General features: G+C 53.0%; 1 protein-coding gene across 2 annotated transcripts in view; it reads right to left on the bottom strand.

The window, feature by feature from the left end:
- Positions 1–22,812, bottom strand: part of LOC119403989 (receptor-type tyrosine-protein phosphatase mu) — a 963,694-nt gene that overhangs the window by 107,497 nt on the left and 833,385 nt on the right. For both annotated transcript variants that reach the window (XM_049419317.1, XM_049419318.1), the window contains one exon: positions 20,217–20,351. In XM_049419317.1, coding sequence (XP_049275274.1) covers positions 20,217–20,351 — 135 coding nt within the window. The remainder of the gene's footprint in view (positions 1–20,216; positions 20,352–22,812) is intronic.

Genomic DNA, 22,812 nt, shown 5'->3' with positions numbered 1-22,812 from the left:
AGCACCAGCAACTCTTCGAACCTGGAGGCGCTGGTACCTATGGTGTTTTGAAACCGTACGACTCCGTACTCTTCTATACCTTTCTTCACGACTCTGACGAGGTCTTCTTGCGGCAGGGAGTAAAATAGGTCTTTGACGTCCACTGAGAACGCCTGCGTTCCCTCAGGACAAGACCTGGCTAGAAAATCCGATACCTCAGACGCCCTGTGAACCATGTACGGGTCATTCACTTCAAGAAGCTTCAAACAATTGAGTAAATAGCTTCCTAAGCACCTTTGCCAAGAACCAGCCTCGGAGACAATCACCCGGAAAGGGGTACTTTCTTTGTGTGTCTTGGCAGAGAAGAAGGCCTTAAGACACAGAACTTTTGAGTTCTTGAGTGATGTAGCAAGCTTCCGTAAACCCGCTTCTTCACATACTTCCACAGCCACCTTCTTAGCTTTGGATGGGTGGAATTCTTCTGCCGCCTTGAAGTTCTCGCTGAGGGCTTTGTCGGATAAAAGTCGGTACTGGTCTGGATGGACCACAACAATGGCTCCCTCCTTGTCGGACTGCAGAAGCTTGTGGTTCTTCTCCTGGAGCGAGGACACGATACCACGCAGGTTGATGCGTCCTGAGCTTGCAAGTTTCGACGGTAGTGCTTCGATGCATTCGAGAACTACGCGGTCCGCTTCGGGCGCGGTAGCCTTCTTGGCAGCAGCCCTAACAAGGGACAATGCTTCAACTTTGTCCAACTTCGGAGCTAAGCAGAATTTACCTCGGAGCTAAGCTTCGGAATTAAGCAGAATTTACCGATACCACCTGCGTGGTATCGTGTCCTCGTTCCAGGAGAAGAACTACAAGCTTCTGCAGTCCGACAAGGAATGAGCCTTTGTTGTGGTCCATCCAGACCAGTACCGACTTTTATCCGACAAAGCCCTCAGCGAGAACTTCAAGGCGGCAGAAGAATTCCACCCATCAAAAGCTAAGAAGGTGGCTGTGGAAGTATGTGAAGAAGCGGGTTTACGGAAGCTTGCTACATCACTCAAGAACTCAAAAGTTCTGTGTCTTAAGGCCTTCTTCTCTGCCAAGACACACAAAGAAAGTACCCCTTTCCGGGTGATTGTCTCCGAGGCCGGTTCTTGGCAAAGGTGCTTAGGAAGCTATTTACTCAATTGTTCGAAGCTTCTTGAAGTGAATGACCCGTACATGGTTCACAGGGCGTCTGAGGTATCGGATTTTCTAGCCAGGTCTTGTCCTGAGGGAACGCAGGCGTTCTCAGTGGGCGTCAAAGACCTATTTTACTCCCTGCCGCAAGAAGACCTCGTCAGAGTCGTGAAGAAAGGTATAGAAGAGTACGGAGTCGTACGGTTTCAAAACACCATAGGTACCAGCGCCTCCAGGTTCGAAGAGTTGCTGGTGCTGTACCTCCGCTCCACAGCGGTTGAACACAATGGACAAATGTACGTACACAAGAATGGCGTTTGCATCGGCTCGCGCATCGCACCTGTGTTGAGCGATCTGCTGTTAGTACATTATGATGGGATCCTCGATGAGAAGCTTCAGTCCGCCGGCTGGGTCCGGATCTTCCGGTATGTCGATGATTACCTGGTTTATTCCGGGTCCAACCAGAGGAGATCTCCTGTGAAGTGGAAAGAATACTTGGTATGTTCCGGTCCTGTTTTTCAGGCCTTACCTTCACCCGAGAGCTGCCTGCTGAAGGCAAGATTCGCTTTCTTGACATGGAAATCTACCTCGGCCTAAACCACACATGCTGGTCTTACGCACCACGATCAAAGAACCTCCTCCTGCCGTTTACATCGAATCACTCAAAGATTGTGAAACGGGCCATCGCTTGTGGAGCCCTGAGAAATGCCCTCGTTCGCTCCTGCCACCACTCGATCGCAAGCAGCTATGGGTCGCAAGTTCAGAGGCTAAAGGAGAGTGGCTACCCAGGAGAGCCTGCTGATTTCGTTGACTGCAGCTCTTTTGCGAGAAGTGAGGTCAACGAGGAAACGCATCCGGCCGAGCCTTCAGAAGTCTAAGACTGTGGTTATCCCGTATGTACACAGTGTGTCCCACCGCATCATGAAGGCCGCTAGGCGAGCGGGGGTCCATGTAGTATTGTCGGCCCCCAACAAACTGAGCTCCCTTTGCAAGAAGGTGAATGAGAACAAGCAAGTCAGCAAGGGTTGTGTAAAAAAGCACGCAACTAACTATGTCCCTTGCAGGTGTGAAGTAGTGTACGAGATCCCGACCTCGTGTGGGGGTGCCTATATCGGGCAGACGGGCCGTTGCCTGATCGACCGTCTGCGCGAACACGCCAACAACCTCAAGGCAAGAAGCGCCAGCAATTTGGCCATTCGCTGTGCTAAGTGTTGCTGCCAACCTCGTTTTAAGGAGACCCGGGTGCTGCGCCATACAAGGACCAGAGAGCACGTGAAGTCTACGAGGCTTTCGCAATGAAATGTAAAGATGAAGCATGTGTAAGCGAGCCGTCTATTAATCTAACAGACAAGGAGTGTTGCTATCTCCGTAACTAATCACCTATGACTAAACGACAATGTGCCGCTGGACGCATGCGCCGCTAGAAGCTCTCTTATGTTTTCCTTCCCCATTTTTTCTGTATCTGTGTATATGTTGCGCGTTTTAACAAAAAATTACACCATCTCCCGCTAAAGGGGACCATGAGGCGATGCGAAGCCGGAGCACTTGCACGATCGCGTTCCGTTGGCGTTCGTTGGGCATGCTACCGACCTCGCGTCGTGGAACGCGAAGAGGGACGCTACGCGCGTCGTATCTTCCATGTAGCCTGGCCGTTAATTCTCACAGGGCGAGCGGGGAACGCGGTCGACAGGCGGGCGAGAGGGGGGAAGCGTAGGAGAGGAGAGAGAAGGGGAGGGGACGCGCATGCGCTCGAGCTCATCGCGGCGTTGCGCAGGAGAGAATTTCGGCATGTCTAGCCCGCGTTTCAGAGGAAGAGTGGAAAGGGGGAGGGGAGAAGGAAAGTGGAGAGGGGAAGGGGAGAGGATATTGTCACGTGGTCGTGACGTCGACGAAGACAGCAGTCTGCGTTTGCAGGATGAAACTGTTTATTTGGCCGAACTTGTGGCCGGAAAATGAGAACTAGCGCTACAGCAATACACGCTGTACAATGATAGCGGCGAACAGGGCGTCGTCCGTCGATCAACTGACAAGCGGTCAATCGCGTCGGCTTTTATACAGGCGGTATCGAACTTTCCAGCAATATCGCTGGTGGCGGCGTTATCTCTAGACAAAGCTGGAACATTCGCGTGCGGGGCGCAATCTTAACAGAACGATCTACTATAGACGTGAAGCTTCTCGAACAATGCTTCGCGGACAGCGTCGAGCGTTGATAACCGTCCCTGCCGGTCAAACCCGAATACATCAAAACAAGACAAGAAGTGGGCGTGGCATTGCCCCCCTCTGAAAAAGCATCGTCCCGATGCTTGTGAAAGAACATAGAAGAGAGCAAAAAAACAAGTGCATACAAAAATAAATTACAATAACAAAAAAAGAAAAATAGAGTCCCCAAGTTCGCTAACGCGCAAAAAACGGCTTAAGGCGCACGACATGGACGACTTCAGGTCGTGCGCGGCGTCGCTGGGAGTTCGTAATGCCGTCCGGGATCACCTCGTAGTCAAGAGCGCCGAGGCGTCGAAGAACCTTGTATGGCCCGAAGTATCGCCGAAGGAGTTTTTCGCTAAGCCCACGTCGGCGTATCGGCGTCCAGACCCAAACACGGTCGCCGGGCTGGTATTCCGCGAAGCGTCGTCGAAGATTGTAGCGACGGCTGTCGGTGTGCTGCTGGGTCTTGATGCGCAGGCGGGCGAGCTGTCGAGCTTCTTCGGCACGTTGTAAGTAAGCGGCGGCATCGAGGTTTTCTTCGTCGGTGACGTTGGGTAGCATGGCGTCGAGCGTCGTCGCCGGGCTCCTTCCGTAGACCAACTTGTACGGCGTCATCTGCGTCGTTTCTTGGACGGCCGTGTTGTATGCGAAGGTCACATACGGAAGGATGGCATCCCACGTCTTGTGTTCGACGTCGACATACATGGCCAACATGTCGGCGATGGTCTTGTTTAGCCGCTCGGTCAGGCCATTTGTCTGTGGGTGGTACGCTGTGGTCCGGCGGTGGCTTGTTTGGCTGTATCTCAGTATTGCCTGAGTTAGGTCAGCAGTAAACGCCGTACCTCTGTCGGTGATGAGAACTTCTGGGGCGCCATGACGCAGGACGATGTTCTCAACGAAGAACTTCGCTACCTCGGCGGCACTGCCTCTAGGCAGGGCCCTCGTCTCGGCGTAGCGGGTGAGGTAGTCTGTAGCTACGACGATCCATTTGTTTCCGGTATTGGACGTCGGGAACGGCCCCAGTAAGTCCATCCCGATTTGCTGGAACGGCCGTCGAGGTGGCTCGATAGGCTGCAGAAGTCCGGCTGGCCTAGTGGGCGGTGTCTTGCGTCGCTGACAGTCCCGGCAGGTCTTCACGTAACGAGTGACGTCGGCGGAAAGGCGCGGCCAGTAGTACTTCTCCTGTATTCTTGCTAGCGTGCGAGAAACACCCAGGTGTCCAGCCGTCGGGTCGTCGTGCAGAGCCTGGAGGACCTCTGGCCGTAATGTCGAGGGTACCACGAGAAGGCAATCGGCTCGAAGCGGTGAGAAGTTCTTCTTTAGGAGAACACCGTTGCGCAAGAAAAATGACGCCAGTCCCCGCGTGAATACCTTCGGAACAACGGTGGTCCTGCCCTCGAGGTATTCCACAAGGCCCCTGAGTTCTGGATCCGTTCGCTGTCGTTCGGCGAAGTCGTCGGCACTTATGATTCCCAAGAAGGAGTCGTCCTCCTTGTCGTCCTGCGGCGGTGGGTCGACGGGGGTGCGAGACAGGCAGTCAGCGTCGGAGTGTTTCCTTCCGGACTTGTAAACGACGGTAATGTCGAATTCTTGAAGTCGTAGGCTCCACCGTGCGAGGCGACCTGAAGGGTCCTTCAAGTTAGCTAGCCAACACAATGCGTGGTGGTCGCTCACAACTTTGAAGGGCCTGCCGTAGAGGTAGGGGCGAAACTTGGATGCAGCCCAGATGATCGCTAGGCACTCCTTTTCTGTTGTGGAATAGTTCGTTTCTGCCTTTGATAGCGACCGGCTAGCATAACTGATGACCCTTTCCTGCCCGTCAGTCTTCTGCACAAGGACGGCGCCGAGTCCTACGCTGCTTGCGTCGGTGTGGATTTCCGTATCGGCGTATTCGTCGAAATGTGCTAGTATCGGATGCATCTGAAGGCGTCGTTTCAGTTCTTCAAATGCTTCGATTTGCGCCGTTTCCCACTTGAATGGCACGTCGGTCTTCGTGAGGTGAGTTAGCGGTTCGGCGATTCGTGAAAATTCCTTGACAAACCGCCTGTAGTAGGCGCACAAGCCGAGAAAACGGCGCACGGCTTTCGTGTCGGTGGGGGGCGGGAAGGCAGCGATGGCAGCTGTTTTCCGCGGGTCTGGGCGAACACCACCCTTGCTGATCACGTGACCCAAAAACAGCAGCTCCTCGTATGCAAAGCGGCACTTTTCAGGCTTCAAGGTGAGGCCAGAAGTCTTGATTGCTTGTAGTACAGTGTCAAGGCGCCGGAGGTGTTCGTCGAAGCTTGAGGCAAACACAATGACGTCGTCCAAGTACACAAGGCAAGTCTGCCACTTCAATCCAGCCAGCACGGTGTCCATAACGCGCTGGAACGTCGCAGGTGCCGAGCAAAGACCAAAGGGCATAACCTTGAACTCGAAGAGGCCGTCTGGTGTTATAAAGGCAGTCTTCTCTCGGTCTCTCTCGTCGACTTCGATTTGCCAATAGCCGGTCTTGAGGTCCATCGACGAAAAGTACCTCGCGTTGTAGAGTCGATCCAGGGTGTCGTCTATCCGTGGGAGAGGGTAGACGTCCTTCTTCGTGATTTTGTTCAGGCGGCGATAATCGACGCAGAAGCGTAGGGTTCCGTCTTTCTTCTTCACTAACACCACGGGTGACGCCCATGGACTCTTCGACGGCTGGATGATGTCGTCGCGTAGCATTTCGTCGACTTGTTTCTTTATGGATTCGCGTTCTCGCGTTGAAACTCTGTACGGGCTCTGCCGGAGTGGCCTAGCATTTTCCTCTGTTATGATGCGATGTTTTGCGACTGGGGTCTGGCGGATTCTTGACGATGACGAAAAGCAGTCCCTGTATTTCAAGAGCAGGGTTTTGAGCTGTTCTTGTTTATGCTTCGGAAGGCTAGGATTAACGTCGAAAACTGGTTGAGAAGCTTGGTTCGTCGGTGTTGGCTCGGAAGAATCGGCGATGGCGAAAGCCATCGACGTAGCCGTGATTTCTTCGATGTAGGCGACTGTCGTGCCTTTGTTTACGTGCTTATACTCGTTGCTAAAATTTGTGAGCATCACTGTTGCTTTGCCTCCCCGCAACTCTGCTATTCCTCTTGCGACGCAAATCTCGCGGTTAATCAACTGGTGCTGGTCGCCTTCAATGACGCCTTCCAGGTCTGCTACTTTCTGAGAGCCGACGGAAATGATGACGCTGGAGCGAGGGGGAATGGTGACTTGGTCTTCCAGCACATTCAAGGCATGCTTCCCTGGCGGCGTGTACCGCGGTAATGCTTTTTCTGTAGATAGTGTTATCGACTTCGATCTGAGGTCGATGACTGCACCATGAAGGTCTAAGAAGTCCATACCAAGGATGACATCTCGGGAGCAATGCTGAAGGACTACGAAGCTTGCAGGATAAATCCGGTTGTTGATGGAGACCCTCGCTGTGCAGATTCCTGCCGGCGTTACTAGGTGACCTCCCGCTGTGCGGATTTCGGGGCCTTCCCAGGCGGTCTTGACTTTCTTCAGCTTCGTCGCGAACGGTCCACTGATGACAGAATAGTCGGCTCCAGTATCGACGAGAGCGGTGACGTTGTGGCCGTCGATGAGAACGTCGAGGTCACTCGTTCGTCGCCTACCGTTTCGATTTGGTCGCGGCGTCGGATCACGGCTACGTCGGTTTGTCCCGCTGCTTCGTCGTTGTGTCGTCAGGTCTTCTTCGGGCCGTGAAGTTTCGACGTCAGGGCTTCGTTCGGCTTGCGGCGTGTTCTTTAGATGTCGTTGCGGCGTTGTCGTCGGCGGCGGAGGATCTTCGGTATTTCGTCGTACAGCAACCGCACCTCCATCGGTTGCTGCCCTTAGTTTTCCGGATACGGGCTGGGTGACCGGCCTCGCGTTGGGCCAGTGTATGGTCGGCGTTGGGGGGAGACGTAGCGGCCTGGCGACGGCGAACGGGAAGGTTGTCGGGGCGTCCATTGCGTTCCCGCGAGGTAGTCGGCGATGTCGTGTGGTCTTTCCCCTCGCTGTGGACGCGGCGCGTCGATGGCGAACCCACGCAGTCCCATCTGTCGGTACTGGCAGCGGCGGTAAGTGTGGCCAGATTCCCCGCAATGGTAGCAGAGTGGGCGGTGGTCGGGTGTGCGCCAAACGTCGGTCTTTCTCGGCGTGTATAGCTGGCCGGCTGGCGGGCGGTATGACGTCGGTGGCGGCGGCGGTGGCGCCTGGCGGCGGAACTGCTGGGGTGGCGCGGCGTCTTGACGTGGGCGAGGAGGGGGGGCGTTGCGTCGGGCTGCAGCGGCATAGCTCACTGCTTGCGGCTGTGGCTGCGCTGACTCGGGGGTGCCCGGAGACTGCTGTATTTCCTCTCGGACGATATCAGCGATCGAGGCAACTTCAGGCTGTGGTAAGGGTAAAAGCTTGCGCAGTTCTTCCCGCACGATCGCTCGGATCGTTTCACGCAGGTCGTCGGAGCCGACGGCATGAACAGCTGGGCTGTCTTGAATCGATCGGCGATTGTACTGGCGGTTGCGCATTTCCAGGGTCTTCTCAATCGTCGTCGCCTCTGAGATGAATTCTTGGACTGTCGAGGGTGGGTTCCGCATCAGCCCAGCGAAGAGCTCTTGCTTTACCCCTCGCATGAGCAACCTGACTTTCTTGTCCTCGGGCATGGCTGGGTCAGCGTGGCGGAACAGTCTGGTCATTTCCTCTCCAAAGATGGCAACACTTTCATTTGGAAGTTGGACCCGCGTCTCTAGCAAGGCTGCGGCCCTTTCTTTTCTGACGACGCTTGCAAACGTCTGCAGAAAAGCGCTGCGAAAGGCGTCCCAAGTTCGAAGAGTGGACTCCCGATTCTCGAACCAGGTCCTTGCTGCGTCTTCGAGGTAAAAGTAAACGTGACGCAGCTTGTCCTCGGAGTCCCAGTTGTTGAATGTTGAGACCCTTTCGAAAGTCTCGAGCCAGGTGTCCGGGTCTTCGAATGACGACCCGCGGAAGGTTGGCGGCTCCTTGGGCTGCCGGAGTAGGATCGGCGCAGGCTGCACGGGGTCGGTCATCGTCGCTGCGGTGGGTGTTGGGACCTTGGGCTGCCTGGTGTGTTCGGGAAGGAGCCCGTGCTCTGGCTGCAGTCCCTTCTGCCTGCGGCTTGTTCGACGATCCGGGTATTCCTTGCTGTCGTCCTCCTCGCGGCTTGGGCTTGGGTCAGCGCTTCGCGGGGGCGTCCGGATCATGGAAGAAGCAGCACCTCCACCAGATGTCACGTGGTCGTGACGTCGACGAAGACAGCAGTCGGCGTTTGCAGGATGAAACTGTTTATTTGGCCGAACTTGTGGCCGGAAAATGAGAACTAGCGCTACAGCAATACACGCTGTACAATGATAGCGGCGAACAGGGCGTCGTCCGTCGATCAACTGACAAGCGGTCAATCGCGTCGGCTTTTATACAGGCGGTATCGAACTTTCCAGCAATATCGCTGGTGGCGGCGTTATCTCTAGACAAAGCTGGAACATTCGCGTGCGGGGCGCAATCTTAACAGAACGATCTACTATAGACGTGAAGCTTCTCGAACAATGCTTCGCGGACAGCGTCGAGCGTTGATAACCGTCCCTGCCGGTCAAACCCGAATACATCAAAACAAGACAAGAAGTGGGCGTGGCAATATGCGCATGCGCAGTAAGGGTGGTCACGCCGCACACCACCACCACCGCCGGATTGAGCTCGACCTTAAGATACTTCGCATCTAATAAACCATCAGTTGGCAGTCCGCGCTAGTCCCGTGTTCTTTCTTGTCCGCGTCTTCTTGCGCTGTTTTTTAACCATGGATTCTTACCAAATGGCTCGCATTCACTCGCTTTAAAGTCGTGGTAGCAGTGTTACGCCCAAGCTGTCTAGCTCTACCCCGAAACAGCTTCGTCTCCGTGGACTAAGAACGAAACGTCAGGCTCCTAAACCACCAGCAGATGCTCACGTGCTGTACTCCATGCCACGAGCTGGTTGCAGCAGGGTGGAAGCTACGAGGCGTAAGTAAGCCGCATGATTGCGCATCAGAACATAGTTTTGTTTGTAACTGCATTATAATGGGCAAGGTTAGGACAACGGCGACTGCTCGGCCCGTGCTATGTCACAAGAATACGTGATACACGAATTACGATTCGCATGTGCAGACGGGTCCACTGTTAAAGGGAACACTTGCGTGCAGGGCTTGTTCGGATTTCGCTCTCTTGCAAAAGCACAGTGGCTTAGATTTGCATTAGACTACTGGCGGTTTGACGCTTACGACTCCTTTGGACAGAACAGTGCCATGCACGAACGAAGTTTCCCTATCCACTCGCCACTAGGGGGCCAGCAACACGAAGGGTGCTCATTCGAGTGTTCCCTTCAACAGTGAACCTACTGTTTTCATACGTCTCTAATTATTTGCACTGGTAATCGTGGCCGGTGATTGTGGTGGCGAAACAACAACACGGTGGCACCACTGATCTCCACTAGGAGAAGCAGGATGGCACATCGAAGCACGCGGGCGTGAAGACATCGGAAGCAGCCGTTTTTGTCCCGGAAGCCACCGCCACCACCAGTCAATTGCTGCCGGCGCGAGAGCTTTTTTCTTCTTTTTTTAAAGACTGAAATGCCTGCCTGTAGTGCAGTAAACTGTACGAATCGACCGGAAAAGTCGTCAGGGAAGACATTTCACGCGTAAGTACCTCAAAGTTGTATTACTTTTTACGCATTTTGCTCGTTGCAGCACTCCGCCGTATTAGGACGGTGTCGGGTCGGCATGGCGTCTGTGATCTTTCGTGCAGCGTTCGTCGGCATATAAAGTGATGCGTAGTCGTAGGGTTTGTTGTACGCACTAGTTCGTACATTGCAGCACTCCGCCGTATTCGGACGGTGTCGGCACTTGGTCGGCACGGCGTCTGTCATCTTTCGTGTAGCGTTCGTCGGCATATAAAGTGATGCGCAGTCGCAGAGTTTGTTGTACGCGCTAGCTGTACGTTGCAGAACTCCGCCGTATCAGGACGGTGTCGGCACGGCGTCTGTCATCTTTCGTGCAGCGTTCGTCAGCATATAAAGTGATGCGTAGTTGTAGGGTTTGTTGTACGCACTAGTTGTACATTGCAGCACTCCGCCGTATTAAGACGGTGTCGGCACGGCGTCTGTCATCTTTCGTGTAGCGTTCGTCGGCATATAAAGTGATGCGTAGACGTAGGGTTTGGTGTACGCACTAGTTGTACACTGCAGCACTCCGCCGTATTAGGACGGTGTCGGCACGGCGTCTGTCATCTTTCGTGCAGCGTTCGTCGGCATATAAAGTGATGCGTACTTGTAGGGTTTGTTGTACGCACTAGTTGTACATTGCAGCACTCCGCCGTATTAGGAACGGTGTCGGCACGGCGTCTGTCATCTTTCGTGCAGCGTTCGTCGGCATATAAAGTGATGCGTAGTCGTAGGGTTTGTTGTACGCACTAGTTGTACATTGCAGCACTCCGCCGTATTCGGACGGTTTCGGCACGGCGTCTGTCATCTTTCGTGTAGCGTTCGTCGGCGTCTAAAGTGATGCGAAATCGCAGAGTTTGTTGTACGCATTAGCTGTACGTTGCAGCACTCCGCAAAAACACCATAATCATCATAACAACAGCTGCCACCCGAGAATATTTTAATTGCGCGACTAAGACGGACAGAAGACGCCAGCTTCCGGGACAAACAGGGGACCTTCCGGTGGCTTCACAAGCGCCCGCCACGCATAGCGGGGATGCGCCGTCCAGCCATTTTAATGGTGGTCAGTGGGTAGCACCCGTGCAGGCCCGACCGCCCGCTTCGATCCCAACTCGCGCATGCTATACTTGCGTAGTGCCCTGACAGCAATAAATAAACGGTGTAATCGGCTATCGCTTCTTGCCATGTCACGCTGAGGACAAAGTATGAGGTGGGTTTGTCCTTACTATTGAGATCAGCCACGCCTGCTAAGCCTTGTCCCCGGAAAATTTAGAATGAATCTTGAAAAGAAAGCAAAATAGTAACGAATACATTTCTGTCGAAGCGCAAATATAAGGCAAACACAAGCGCCGGTTTAGAACTTGCGGGTCATACAGCGCTCCACGACGACTTTATAGATTCCGACTGTCGAACGCTCACAGCGTTGGTTAGTGCCATGTGCTCGCGCTACTCGCACAACGCGCGAGCGCCGACGCTATGGGGATGCCGAGCGGACGACGCGGCGCGGATGAATACATACATAGTCAGGGGTATTCGTCTTCCTATTGGCTTAGCAGCCCCGTAGCCTCCACAGTGCTGCAACCAGCTTGTGAAATAGAGTATAGCAGATACGCGCGTCCCATGCATTTTCTCCTATAGAATGCTCAGGCACGGCCGGACTGGAAAGGCGCAGCTCAGGAAGGGCATTCGGAAAGGTGGACAGACGAGCCAAGGATCGCGTTCGCTGTAGACTCGTGCACAACTGCAACGCCACAAATCAGTTTCGGCCTCTGGGTGATTTAGGGGCCCTTTAACAATTGCAGGCAAACGCTATATCTTTCTTTGCAATCAGACATGCAGCAAAGAGCTCATTATTCGTTTCAGTAAGGAAAGCCAGAACACAAGCAGCGAAACCGCATGCTGGATGATAACGCGCCTGTGAACAATGGGAACACCCTTCTACGCGTTCCCAATCAGATTGCAGCTGCCTTGCACTTCACACGAGGGCTTGGAATCTCTCCGCGTGTGCTTCCCGCTTTATTACATAAAAGGAAGAGCCGTCCAGCAACTCACTCAGTTCATTCTATGTCTGCTATGGGTCGACTACAGAAATGGAAGACACCTGAAGAACGGTGTGAACATAATTCTGTAGGAAAGCAACAAATTCATAGAATTACAGAGAGCTGAGGTAGTTGGTGAGTATTCATTCTAAAAAAGACAGGGCGTGCAAACACGGACACAAGAAAGAAGTCAGGACACCACAAACGGCGTTTGTGGTGTCCTGACTTCTTTCTTGTGTCCGTGTTTGCACGCCCTGTCTTTTTAGAACAAATTATTCTTGCTGAAAATGCTCGTGGAACCCATAACGGTCTACCACAGCGACCACAAAGCGATTATCACTACCATTACTCTAAGGTAATAACAAAACTTTTAGCTTTGTTATTTTTTTAGTTTCTCTCGGTTGTGATTTACCGTCGTTACGAAAACACATCTGAGCGCATGTAGTGTCGTCAATATGGTACAACTGAAGAAGAATGCGTCAAGAAGCGAATGACCCGTTCCCGTGTGAATCGGTTTCTGCGATCTTTTAGGACACAGACTGGTTGTTTATTGCAGGCATAGGCTTAGGATGTTCCAGACGAAGGAACGCAAAACATATTTATTTATGTTTATTGTAGAGAAGCATTGGAACGCTCTAATGGGTCGTCCTCTCAAGCGCCTCTTAGTGGGTCACCCTCTTCGCCTATCCTCGGAGAGCACGCCCCTCGTGCTCGTGCTCGTGAGAGTCTGCGAGTCTGCGCTCTGTCGTTGTGCATCGTCGCCGTCAATCTCACCGTCAATAAACGTCTTAACAAAGTGGTGGAGAGTGCTGTACCGTCACCACAACTTCGGTCTCCATTCGATGCCCCTGGAGCTTCGATCCCGTACCGTGCCATCTACCATGCCGCAAGACGCCGCTCAGCAAACGCCGCCTCCTGCTCCGACCGCTTGTCCCGGTGTCCCCCGCATCCGTGACCCTCCTGTCTTCACCGGCGCGGATGGCACCGACGTGGAGGACTGGCTCACGATTTACGAACGGGTGAGTGTCGCAAATAAATGGGACGAAGCAGGCAAGCTGAGCAACTTGGTTTTCTACCTCGCGGGTGTGGCAGGCATGTGGTACAACAACCATGCATCCGATTTCCCGACGTGGTCCGATTTCAAGACCGCCATCGTCGACGTGTTTGGCCGCCCTGCCGTCCGTAAGCTGCAAGCCGAACAGCGGTTGCGTGAACGGGCACAGCAGGCCGGTGAATCGTTCACGAGCTACATTGAAGACATCCTTGACTTGTGCAAAAAAGCCGACGCGAGCATGCCGGAGTCAGGGAGAATCAGGAATGTTATGAAAGGCATCGACGACGATGCCTTCACCATGCTGCTGGCCAAAAACCCTCGCACAGTGGCAGAGGTCATCACGCTGTGCCAAAGTTACGAGGAGCTGCGCCGGCAGCGCTTGATGACCCGTCGATCGCCATCACGCGATGCTGATCTCGAGGGCTTGTCGGCCACTTCCGACCACTCCACCTTGCTCGCCGAAATCAAGTCGTTCGTGCGTGAGGAAATTGCCCGCCAGATCTCTCTACTGGCTTTCGCTCCACCGCAGCGTGTTGACCAGCCGCCCACTACCCTCCTGCCTCCTCTCCGCCGAGCGATTCAGCAGGAAATCGCAGAGGTCATTCCTGAATACCACCAACCGCCTCCAGTGCATGCGCCACTAAGCTACGCGCAAGCTGTAGCCAGGCCGCCCCCAGCGATTCCTGTCGTTGCACCGCGGAGTTACGCCGAAGCCGTCGTCGGACCCCAGGCCTTCGACGCGCCTGTGCCGCCTACGTACGTCGACGTCGTCCCCAGGCCCCGACTCCTGCCCACAATGCCCTCATATCAGCAGCCGTCTCGTCCGTCCCGTTCTGCGACATGGATGGGACCCGCGAACCGCTGGCGCACTTCCGACAACCGCCCCATCTGCTTCGCGTGCGGTTGCGCCGGTCACGTCGCACGCTACTGCAATCGCATGGAGCCGCCTCGGGTCGCATCAGCCCTCCCCAGCCAATCAAGCCGACCTTATTATGACCAAGCGCCGCCTATGTCACCGACGTCCCGCGCCGCAACATCTACCCGCCGGTCACCGTCTCCACGACGTCGCTCACTGTCGCCCATGCGGCCACGTCCGGTCTCACGTGACCAGGAAAACTAGTCGTCGCAGTCCACGAGGCAAGGGCTGCGACGCTATCGAACTGCGAAAGCCCTCAGCGAAGCCCATCGAACGTGATAGACGTGTTTGTGGACGGTGTTCGCGCATCTGCCCTTATCGACACTGGAGCCGCCGTATCCGTCATGGACGTCAAACTTAGCCGATTACTGCGAAAAGTGACGACGCCACTTTCCGGTCTCTCCCTCCGTACAGCCAGCGCCCAAAGTATTCACCCTACAGCGGTGTGCACCGCCCGCGTCATTATTCAGGATGCTCTGTACGCCGTCGAATTGATCATAATTCCAGCCTGCTCTCACGACGTCATCCTAGGATGGGATTTTCTCTCCCTCCACGACGCCGTCATTCATTGCGCACCGGCCGAAATAGAGCTCTCACCGTTCCCTGATTGGACGCCGGCAGACAATCCATCGGCTGCGGGCAAGGTACATGTCAAAGACGATACCAAGGTGCCTGCAAACTCGTCAACGGCGGTGTCAGTCTACTGCGCAAGTCTTTCCGACACCGTTGCACTCCTCTCGCCATCTGACCGTGTTTGCACGAGGAAAGGCTTGCTGGTCCCTTTCGCGACCGTGCAAGTCACTCAGGGCAGCACCTCTATTTTTGTTATCAATCCATTCCCGTACAGTGTCACGTTGGTGCAAGGGGAATGTCTCGGTAGCGTGGAACCCCTCGAAGACGCACAAGTTATGGACGAACCAGATGAAATGCACTGCCACAGTTCCAGTACGCTCGGTGCTGTTTCCACGTCTGGTTCATCACCCGCTGATGTATTTGGTTCCTCCATTGCTGACAACCTTACGCCAGTCCAGCGTTCCCAGATTCTGGGCCTGTTGGAAGAATTTCGCTCTTCTTTCGATGTCGCTCAAACTTCTCTCGGCCGCACGTCCGCCGTTACGCATCGTATCGACACTCCAGAATCTAAAGAAGTGCCGATTTGCAGCACGGCAGCTGACAATACTCGGTTACGTCGTGTCCAAGGACGGTATTCTCCCCGATCCAGCCAAGCTTCGGGCCGTGACCGAGTTCCCCAAACCTACGTCCGTCAAGGAACTGCGCAGTTTCGTAGGACTGTGTTCCTACTTTCGGCGCTTCATTCGAAACTTCGCGACTATCATATCGCCGCTGACGAAGCTCCTCGGAAGTAATGGGCCGCTCAATTCGTGGTCGTCAGAGTGCGACGAAGCTTTCGCGAAGCTCCGTCGTTTGTTGACGTCGCCTCCCATACTACGCCACTACGACCCTACGGCCCCTACAGAGGTACACACGGACGCCAGCGGTGTTGGCCTTGGCGCTGTCCTTGCGCAGCGCAAGCCAGGGTTCCCTGAATATGTCGTGGCATATGCAAGTCGTACGCTTACCAAAGCCGAGACTAATTACACCGTCACCGAAAAGGAATGCCTGGCGATTATCTGGGCCCTTACGAAGTTCCGACCTTATTTGTATGGTCGCCCATTTGATGTCATCACCGACCACCATGCACTATGCTGGCTGTCATCATTGAAGGATCCATCAGGCCGCCTCGCCCGCTGGGCACTTCGCCTACAGGACTACGACATCCGCGTGCTGTACCGCAACGGACGCCAGCATGCTGACGCCGACGCACTCTCGCGCTCCCCCTTGCCTGACGACAAGACCCACAGCTCAATGTCTCACAATGCCGTTTCTTCCATCGACATTCACACCATCGCTACCGAACAGCGCAAGGATCAGTGGATCGCTTCACTGATAGACTTGCTCACTGATCCATCGGCAACACCATCCACTCGCGCGTTGCGTCGTCAAGCCCATCATTTCGCCATTCGCGACGACCTCCTTCACCGACGCAATTATAACGCCGACGGCCGCCAGTGGCTACTAGTAATACCCCGCAGTCTCCGTTCTGACAGATGCGAATCGTTCCACGCTGATCCGCAGTGTGCGCACTCTGGGGTATCGAAAGCATACCACCGCGTTCGCCAACGGTACTTTTGGCGAGGGATGTACCGCTACGTGCAGAAGTTCGTTCGCTCCTGCATCGATTGTCAGCGCCGCAAAGCTTCAACGCACCAGTCACCAGCAGGTCTACAGCCTTTACCTTGCCCTGACCGGCCGTTTGGGCGCGTTGGCATCGATTTGTATGGGCCACTTCCTCTGACGTCGGCTGGTAACCGCTGGGCCATCGTCGCGGTAGACCACCTTACGCGATACGCCGAAACTGCCGCCCTCCCGGCGGCTACAGCGCGCGATGTGGCCTCCTTCCTGCTCCACCGGTTCATGCTGCGCCACGGTCCACCCCAGGAGCTGCTCAGCGATCGAGGCCGTGTCTTCCTGTCGGAAGTCGTCGAAGCCATCCTCAAAGAGTGCAACGTTGTTCACCGCAAAACTACTGCTTACCACCCGCAGACGAATGGCCTCACCGAACGCTTTAACCGCACGCTCGGCGACATGCTATCGATGTACGTCGCCGCCGATCACACAAATTGGGATTCGATTCTGCCTTTCGTCACCTACGCCTACAATACCGCCCCTCAAAGCACCACTGGTTTCTCACCCTTTTTCTTATTGTACGGCAGGCACCCGTCGCACACAATCGACACCATCCTTCCATACACGCCGGATCGATCGGAGTGTGCGCCTATTTCTGCCACAGCCAGACTTGCTGAGGAGTGTCGCGAGCTAGCCAGGACCTTTACTACGCAGGACCAAGAACGGCAGAAGAGCATTCGCAGTGCCACCAACACTTCTGCACCCACGTTCCTCCCTGGAGCGCTCGTATGGCTCTCGGTTCCTACCACTGCAACTGGCCTCTCTTCCAAAGTACTATCAAAATACGAAGGCCCCTACCGTGTCGTCGAACGCACATCCCCGGTCAACTACCTGATTGAACCTATTGAACCATCTTCCGACATGCGCCGTCGAGGGCGCGACATTGTCAACGTGGAGCGCCTCAAGCTCTACCATGACCCGCTCATAGTGACCAGCTGTTAGGTCGCTAGGCGGCTCCCTTTTCGTACGCGGGGTAATTGTAGAGAAGCATTGGAACGCTCTAATGGGTCGTCCTCTCAAGCGCCTCTTAGTGGGTCACCCTCTTCGCCTATCCTCGGAGAGCACGCCCCTCGTGCTCGTGAGAGTCTGCGAGTCTGCGCTCTGTCGTGCATCGTCGCCGTCAATCTCACCGTCAATAAACGTCTTAACATTATTTATATTTATACGAGTACCCTAAGGGCCCAAGAGGGCATTACATAGGGGGGGGGGGATACAAGCGTGAGTACAAAAGGTTTGTAAGTGAAAAAGAACATAGAAACTGCAAAATAATTTAAATGACATATCTTTAGAGTTATACAATTTCTAGCGTCATCATTGTCGTCAAGCAATGGACACAGCTACACAAGATAAACTGTAAAGGATGAAACACAATCCATAGGAGGCAACAACAACAACAAAAAAAGGTCTGAAAAAGATACACAAGGCAATGCACAACTGTACTGATGATGTTGCTTTATACAATTTTAATGTGGAAGATGTGTTTTTACGAAATATGCGGATACGTCTAGGCTACGGATGGTTTCCTTCCAAAAACGCTATTAGCGCAGCTTGGAATGGCGATGATTCTGTAAGCGACACGATAGATGAGGGTAAAGAGTTCCATTCTGCAATCGATAATACTAACGGCGAATTTCGATAAAAGTTGGTCCAGGCAAATATAGGTCTTATTTTATGAACTTGGTCTCGCCGAATTGATACATTGGGAGCAGGCAGAAGATTAGCTCGAGCAAATGGGGTATCACCATTATAAAGGTTATAAAAAAATGCCCCCACCTCCCCGAAGGGAATCGTGAGGAAATGCGAATGCATTTCTTGCGCCGAGAGAGGGTACCGTTGCCGTCAGACATTCGCCTTCACCGACTTCTGCCATCGCCTTGAGAGGCGCCCAGCCAGCGAACGGTCGAGAGTGAGGCGCCAGCGGACGTGAAAGTGGGGCGCCAGCGTTCTCGGCTCGGCGTTGGCGTTTCACAGCGGCGTCTCGAGCACACACTTCCGGATGTTCTTGAGAGGCGCCCAGCCAGCGAACGGTCGAGAGTGAGGCGCGAGCGGACGGCAGAGTGGGGCGCAGAGAGGAGAGAGAGCGAACGGCGAGAGAAGGAGCGGCGAAGCACTGCACCTACCATCTCCTACACTCTCTCGCACCACATGCTCCGGTTGCTAGGGGCGAGGATAAGCGCGCTCACCCGCAGCTGTCGCTATGGGAGAGGGCGCCGCGGACAACGCCGGACGGCTGACATAGCCCGACTAAGAAATGCTTTCGCATTTAAAACGACAACCGTACAACTTTCTGCATAAGTCAAGACTTCCAAGATTTAGTGATTTCTTTAAGGTGGATACACTTTCATGACGTGAATATGAAGACAAAATGAACCGGGCTGCTTTATATTGTACTGATTCGAGTAGGTTAGACAAGTAGGCATGCTGTGGGTGCCAAATTATGGAGGCATATTCCAAAGAAGGCCTGATGAGGGAATTGTACGCGCGAAGCCTTGTATCAGTGCTTGCAAGATGTAAATGTCGTTTGAGGTAGCCTAGGTTTTTGCATGCTCTACAGGTGACGTCTTCAATGTGCGCATTCCAGCTTAAGTTGGATGAAAAAAAGACACCGAGGTATTTAATTGAGGATACTGGGCAAATGTTAGCACCGTGTATTTTATATTGGTGAGAGTTCGGGCGAGCAGCTGAAGCGAATTGCACGTGTTTAGTTTTTCAAATATTGATTTTCATTGGCCATACGCTACACCATTCTGATAGCCTGTTTAAGTCGGACTTGAGCGAAATGACATGATCGTGGCTGGTTATGGCTTTATAAACGACGCAATCGTCTGCAAAAAGGCGTATTTGAGATGTAAGATTAGTAGCTATGCCATTTATGTAAATTAAAAAAAGTAATGAACCAAGGACGGGGCCTTGCGGAACTACCGAGATGGCATCAGCGCTGTTAGAAAAGCAATTCTGTAAACTTATCCCTGAAATTTGTTTGTAAGAAATTCCGCAATGCACGCTGTTGAGTTCTAGTCAAGTCGCAAGTTTCTAATTTAAAGTTTTAAGCGATTGTGAGGCACCCGGTCGAATGCTTTGGAAAAGTCAATAAAGACTGCGTCTATATAAAGTTGATTGTTTATAGAAGTCTGAATATCTGTGACAAGTTCATACAGTTCAGTTTGACATGAGCGATTTGACGGAATCCATGTTGATTATTGAGAAGCAAGTTGTTTTGGTTGAGGTAAGTTATAATGTGCGTATATGAAATATGCTCAAGTAATTTGCAACAGATGGATGTTAGAGAAATTGGTCTACAACTGGCAGGGTCCGCGGTGTCACCTGACTTGAAAACAGGAATTACTAAAGCAGATTTCCAATCTTCGGGTATACAGCCTATATCCAGCGACTGTTGAAATATTAAGGATAGCAAAAATGACGAGTAACGAGACGTCAATTTTAGAAGTTTGGCACTTATACCGTCCGGACCGGGGCTGGTTTTTTTGAGGGAGCCTGTCAACGGCACGACATATGCCATTTTCTGATATTACGATGACTGAGAAAGGGTACTGGATGAGTGGTTGATGAATTATGTGAGCATCATGAAGCGCTTGTTCCTCAGTAAAAACATCGGAGAAATATTTGCTAAATTTGTTAGCGCTATCCATAGCGCTCAAAGTCGTGCCATTTTGAGAAAGTAATGGAGCTGTATGATTATATTTTGGGTTTACCACTTGCCAAAACTTTTTCGGATAATTTTTCAGCATATTCGGTAGGGTACAGTTGAAAAATTTGTTTTTGGCATTAACAATAGCCGTTTCCGTAAGACGCGATATGGCTCTTGTAGCCATAGGTGAAGGACCTAAATAAAGCGCACTTTGGTAGGCTATCTACCAAATAAGTCTATTTCTTGCACATAGTGAACCAGGCTCACCTCATCCTTGGCGTCAACATCGTTGAGAAGCACGATTGTCTGCGAGCCGGAGTCGTAGACCAGCTGCCAGAAATCCTCCACTGTGATGATCAACGGGTACTGAGTCACGATGTATGTTCTACGGCTCGCGTAGCCCTGCAAGAAGAGCGTGAAACCTGCGGTACCAGTTTCGCACATGATCGTATCGGGAAATAGCATTGCTATAGACACACACTGCTGTTCAAATTCAGTTTCCAGCACACGGAAAAACACCTGAGCCGCACGTCACGTTTGCGCGGCGGCAGTAGCTCCGCACGTACGCACACAGAAGTGATACTAAAAACGGATGCCTCCATCTTTGTGCACACTTCGGCTTCTATGCTGCTGTCTTCCCAAAGAGCCCACTCTTAGATAAGCTGAATGCCGTGTTCGATAGGGGTATCGAACCTGTCCAATAGCACATCCACCCAATGATTTAATCAAAAAACCACAGTAGAATTGCGCAATGCTGCATGTCACAAGGGAGCGCTTACACCTTAAAACGACAGAAGCTAGCCTCGACAGAGCGCGCGCATCGAAAAAACAACTTTTCAAGGGCGCTGAAACTCGTCCCCTCACCCTCTCGGCAAAAGACGCCCGCCGAGACAGTCATCTGCCGAACAAGATCTGGAAAGACCTAGAAATCAACGCGGCTATAACGGGCGCATCCGCCGCGGCTAGACAAAATGTGCGAATAAGAACTCGCTTCCTCCAAAATGTTCGCCGTGCTACGCACGGATGAGTCATGTCGAAACATCTAGAACCCGGGGGCGACTCAATATAAGCGTGGTTCAGTTAGCAAGTGAAGAAATTATGATGTAGAAGAGCGTGGTTCGGTCGCCCAGAGCAGACGTGTTGTGTGATCATGGAGTACCGTCAGTCACTCGGATAGATGATGCCGTGCGAGTAACGAAGTGTTTGGAAGGCCGCCGGAAGGCCAGCGAAGTGTTTGGATGTCACCACCATGTCCACGTGGAGGGGCTACGTGGAAGCCGGTGAACTCGAAATGACTTGAAGTGTTCTCGAGTATTGATGAGTGCTTCTATTCGAACGAAATTGATTGTTTCCCCTTTGTCGTTAAACCCAACTGATTTGTATTCTGTTGCGACGAGCCAAGTGTGCATGTATGAGAGATATTTATACTGCCTTGATTGAGAAAAAATCACGGGGTCTCTAGTGCATTCACCTAACACGACTCGGAGGCGAAAGTCGTCATCTTTATTTTCTTCTAGGTCGATGTATTAGGGAGCCTATACACGAACGGTTGGTCATGCAGGCTCCCGAGATGTGTTTATCCTGCCCCGCCAACCTCCGAAAGCTTTGTTCACCTACCGTGGTTTCGCACTACCTCCGGGATCTGAGGCACCTCGCCTGGTTTTACCCTGCCTCCGTGACTAGCCCACCTTTGACCAAGCTACGATGTTGTGTGATGACGCGGTTCAGGTTTATGCCACAGGAGCGAAGGAAGGAGACGGCTGAACCAGAATTGACGCCAGCAGGGAACACGAGCCGTGGCTTCACGGGCTAGTGTGCACGATGTGTGCGCCCCCCGTAGGATGTTGCCATTCACTGCCGCCGCGAAGACATCTTTTGCCCTGCGTCTCGCGCCTCTCAGCGCAGCCGCTGTAGAGCGGTGAGACACCGGTAAGACGCCGTGGGCTCAAATATGGCAGCCGCGCCGCAGGAGACGCCGCAGATGTCCTCACCCTAAAGCGGAAAAAACACGCATCAAGGCACCCTATCACGGGCCACTGCAAAGCGCCGTCTTCTTTCTCTCTCTCCGCTTTTGCACGCCGCCCAAAGAAGGGCGCTACAACGGCATTATGTGGCGTTACGTCACATGTTGTCACGCCAGAGTCATGATGTGCGATCTGTGACGTCATGATGACGACACATGGTGACGTCATGACGTGATGATATTTTGTAACACTCGTCCCCCACTCCGCAGGACGCGAGACGCCGCCGACGACGTGGGACACCGATGGTCAGATTTCGTGTTTAGTGAGGCATATAAAGCTTCTGCTTTAATATACCTTTGTATGTGTTATCAATGATTTCTTATGATGCGGTATTTGGATTACAACCGGTCTTCGCGAGCGCGATTCTGGGAGCCGATAGGTCAGCCCTTGCTATCTGCCTCCCATTAACGCGCGTGTGACACTGCACTTGGGAAAATACTTATAGAAAATATATTTCAATAATATGATACCGTTGTGTCGACGCAGCCGTACAGGACGCCAACGCCGACGAAGAACAAAGGGCCTGGGGCCGAGAGCGCCGGCTGCAGGGAAGCAGCAGCAGCCGTGACTCAAGCAGCTCTCTGTATAACATGGCGTCTGATTATATACTTTGGTGCAGCGCCGTCTGAGGGCGGAATTACTGTGTAAGAAACCGAAAGACCACGACACCACACCACCATTCCCCCTTGTTTCTAGAGAGGGTATGTGGGGGTTATACGTATAATTAGAAGACCTCACTAGAACTGTCATATAGGCGAATTGAATCGCTCATCACATCCTACACTTGGCACATCCTGATACAATTGTGAATGCGAAAACAAAACACGCACCAATCACCC

This window comes from Rhipicephalus sanguineus, chromosome 9 (genome assembly GCF_013339695.2).
Source record: "Rhipicephalus sanguineus isolate Rsan-2018 chromosome 9, BIME_Rsan_1.4, whole genome shotgun sequence".
Taxonomy (NCBI): domain Eukaryota; kingdom Metazoa; phylum Arthropoda; class Arachnida; order Ixodida; family Ixodidae; genus Rhipicephalus; species Rhipicephalus sanguineus.
This window is presented reverse-complemented; position numbering and strand designations above follow the sequence as displayed.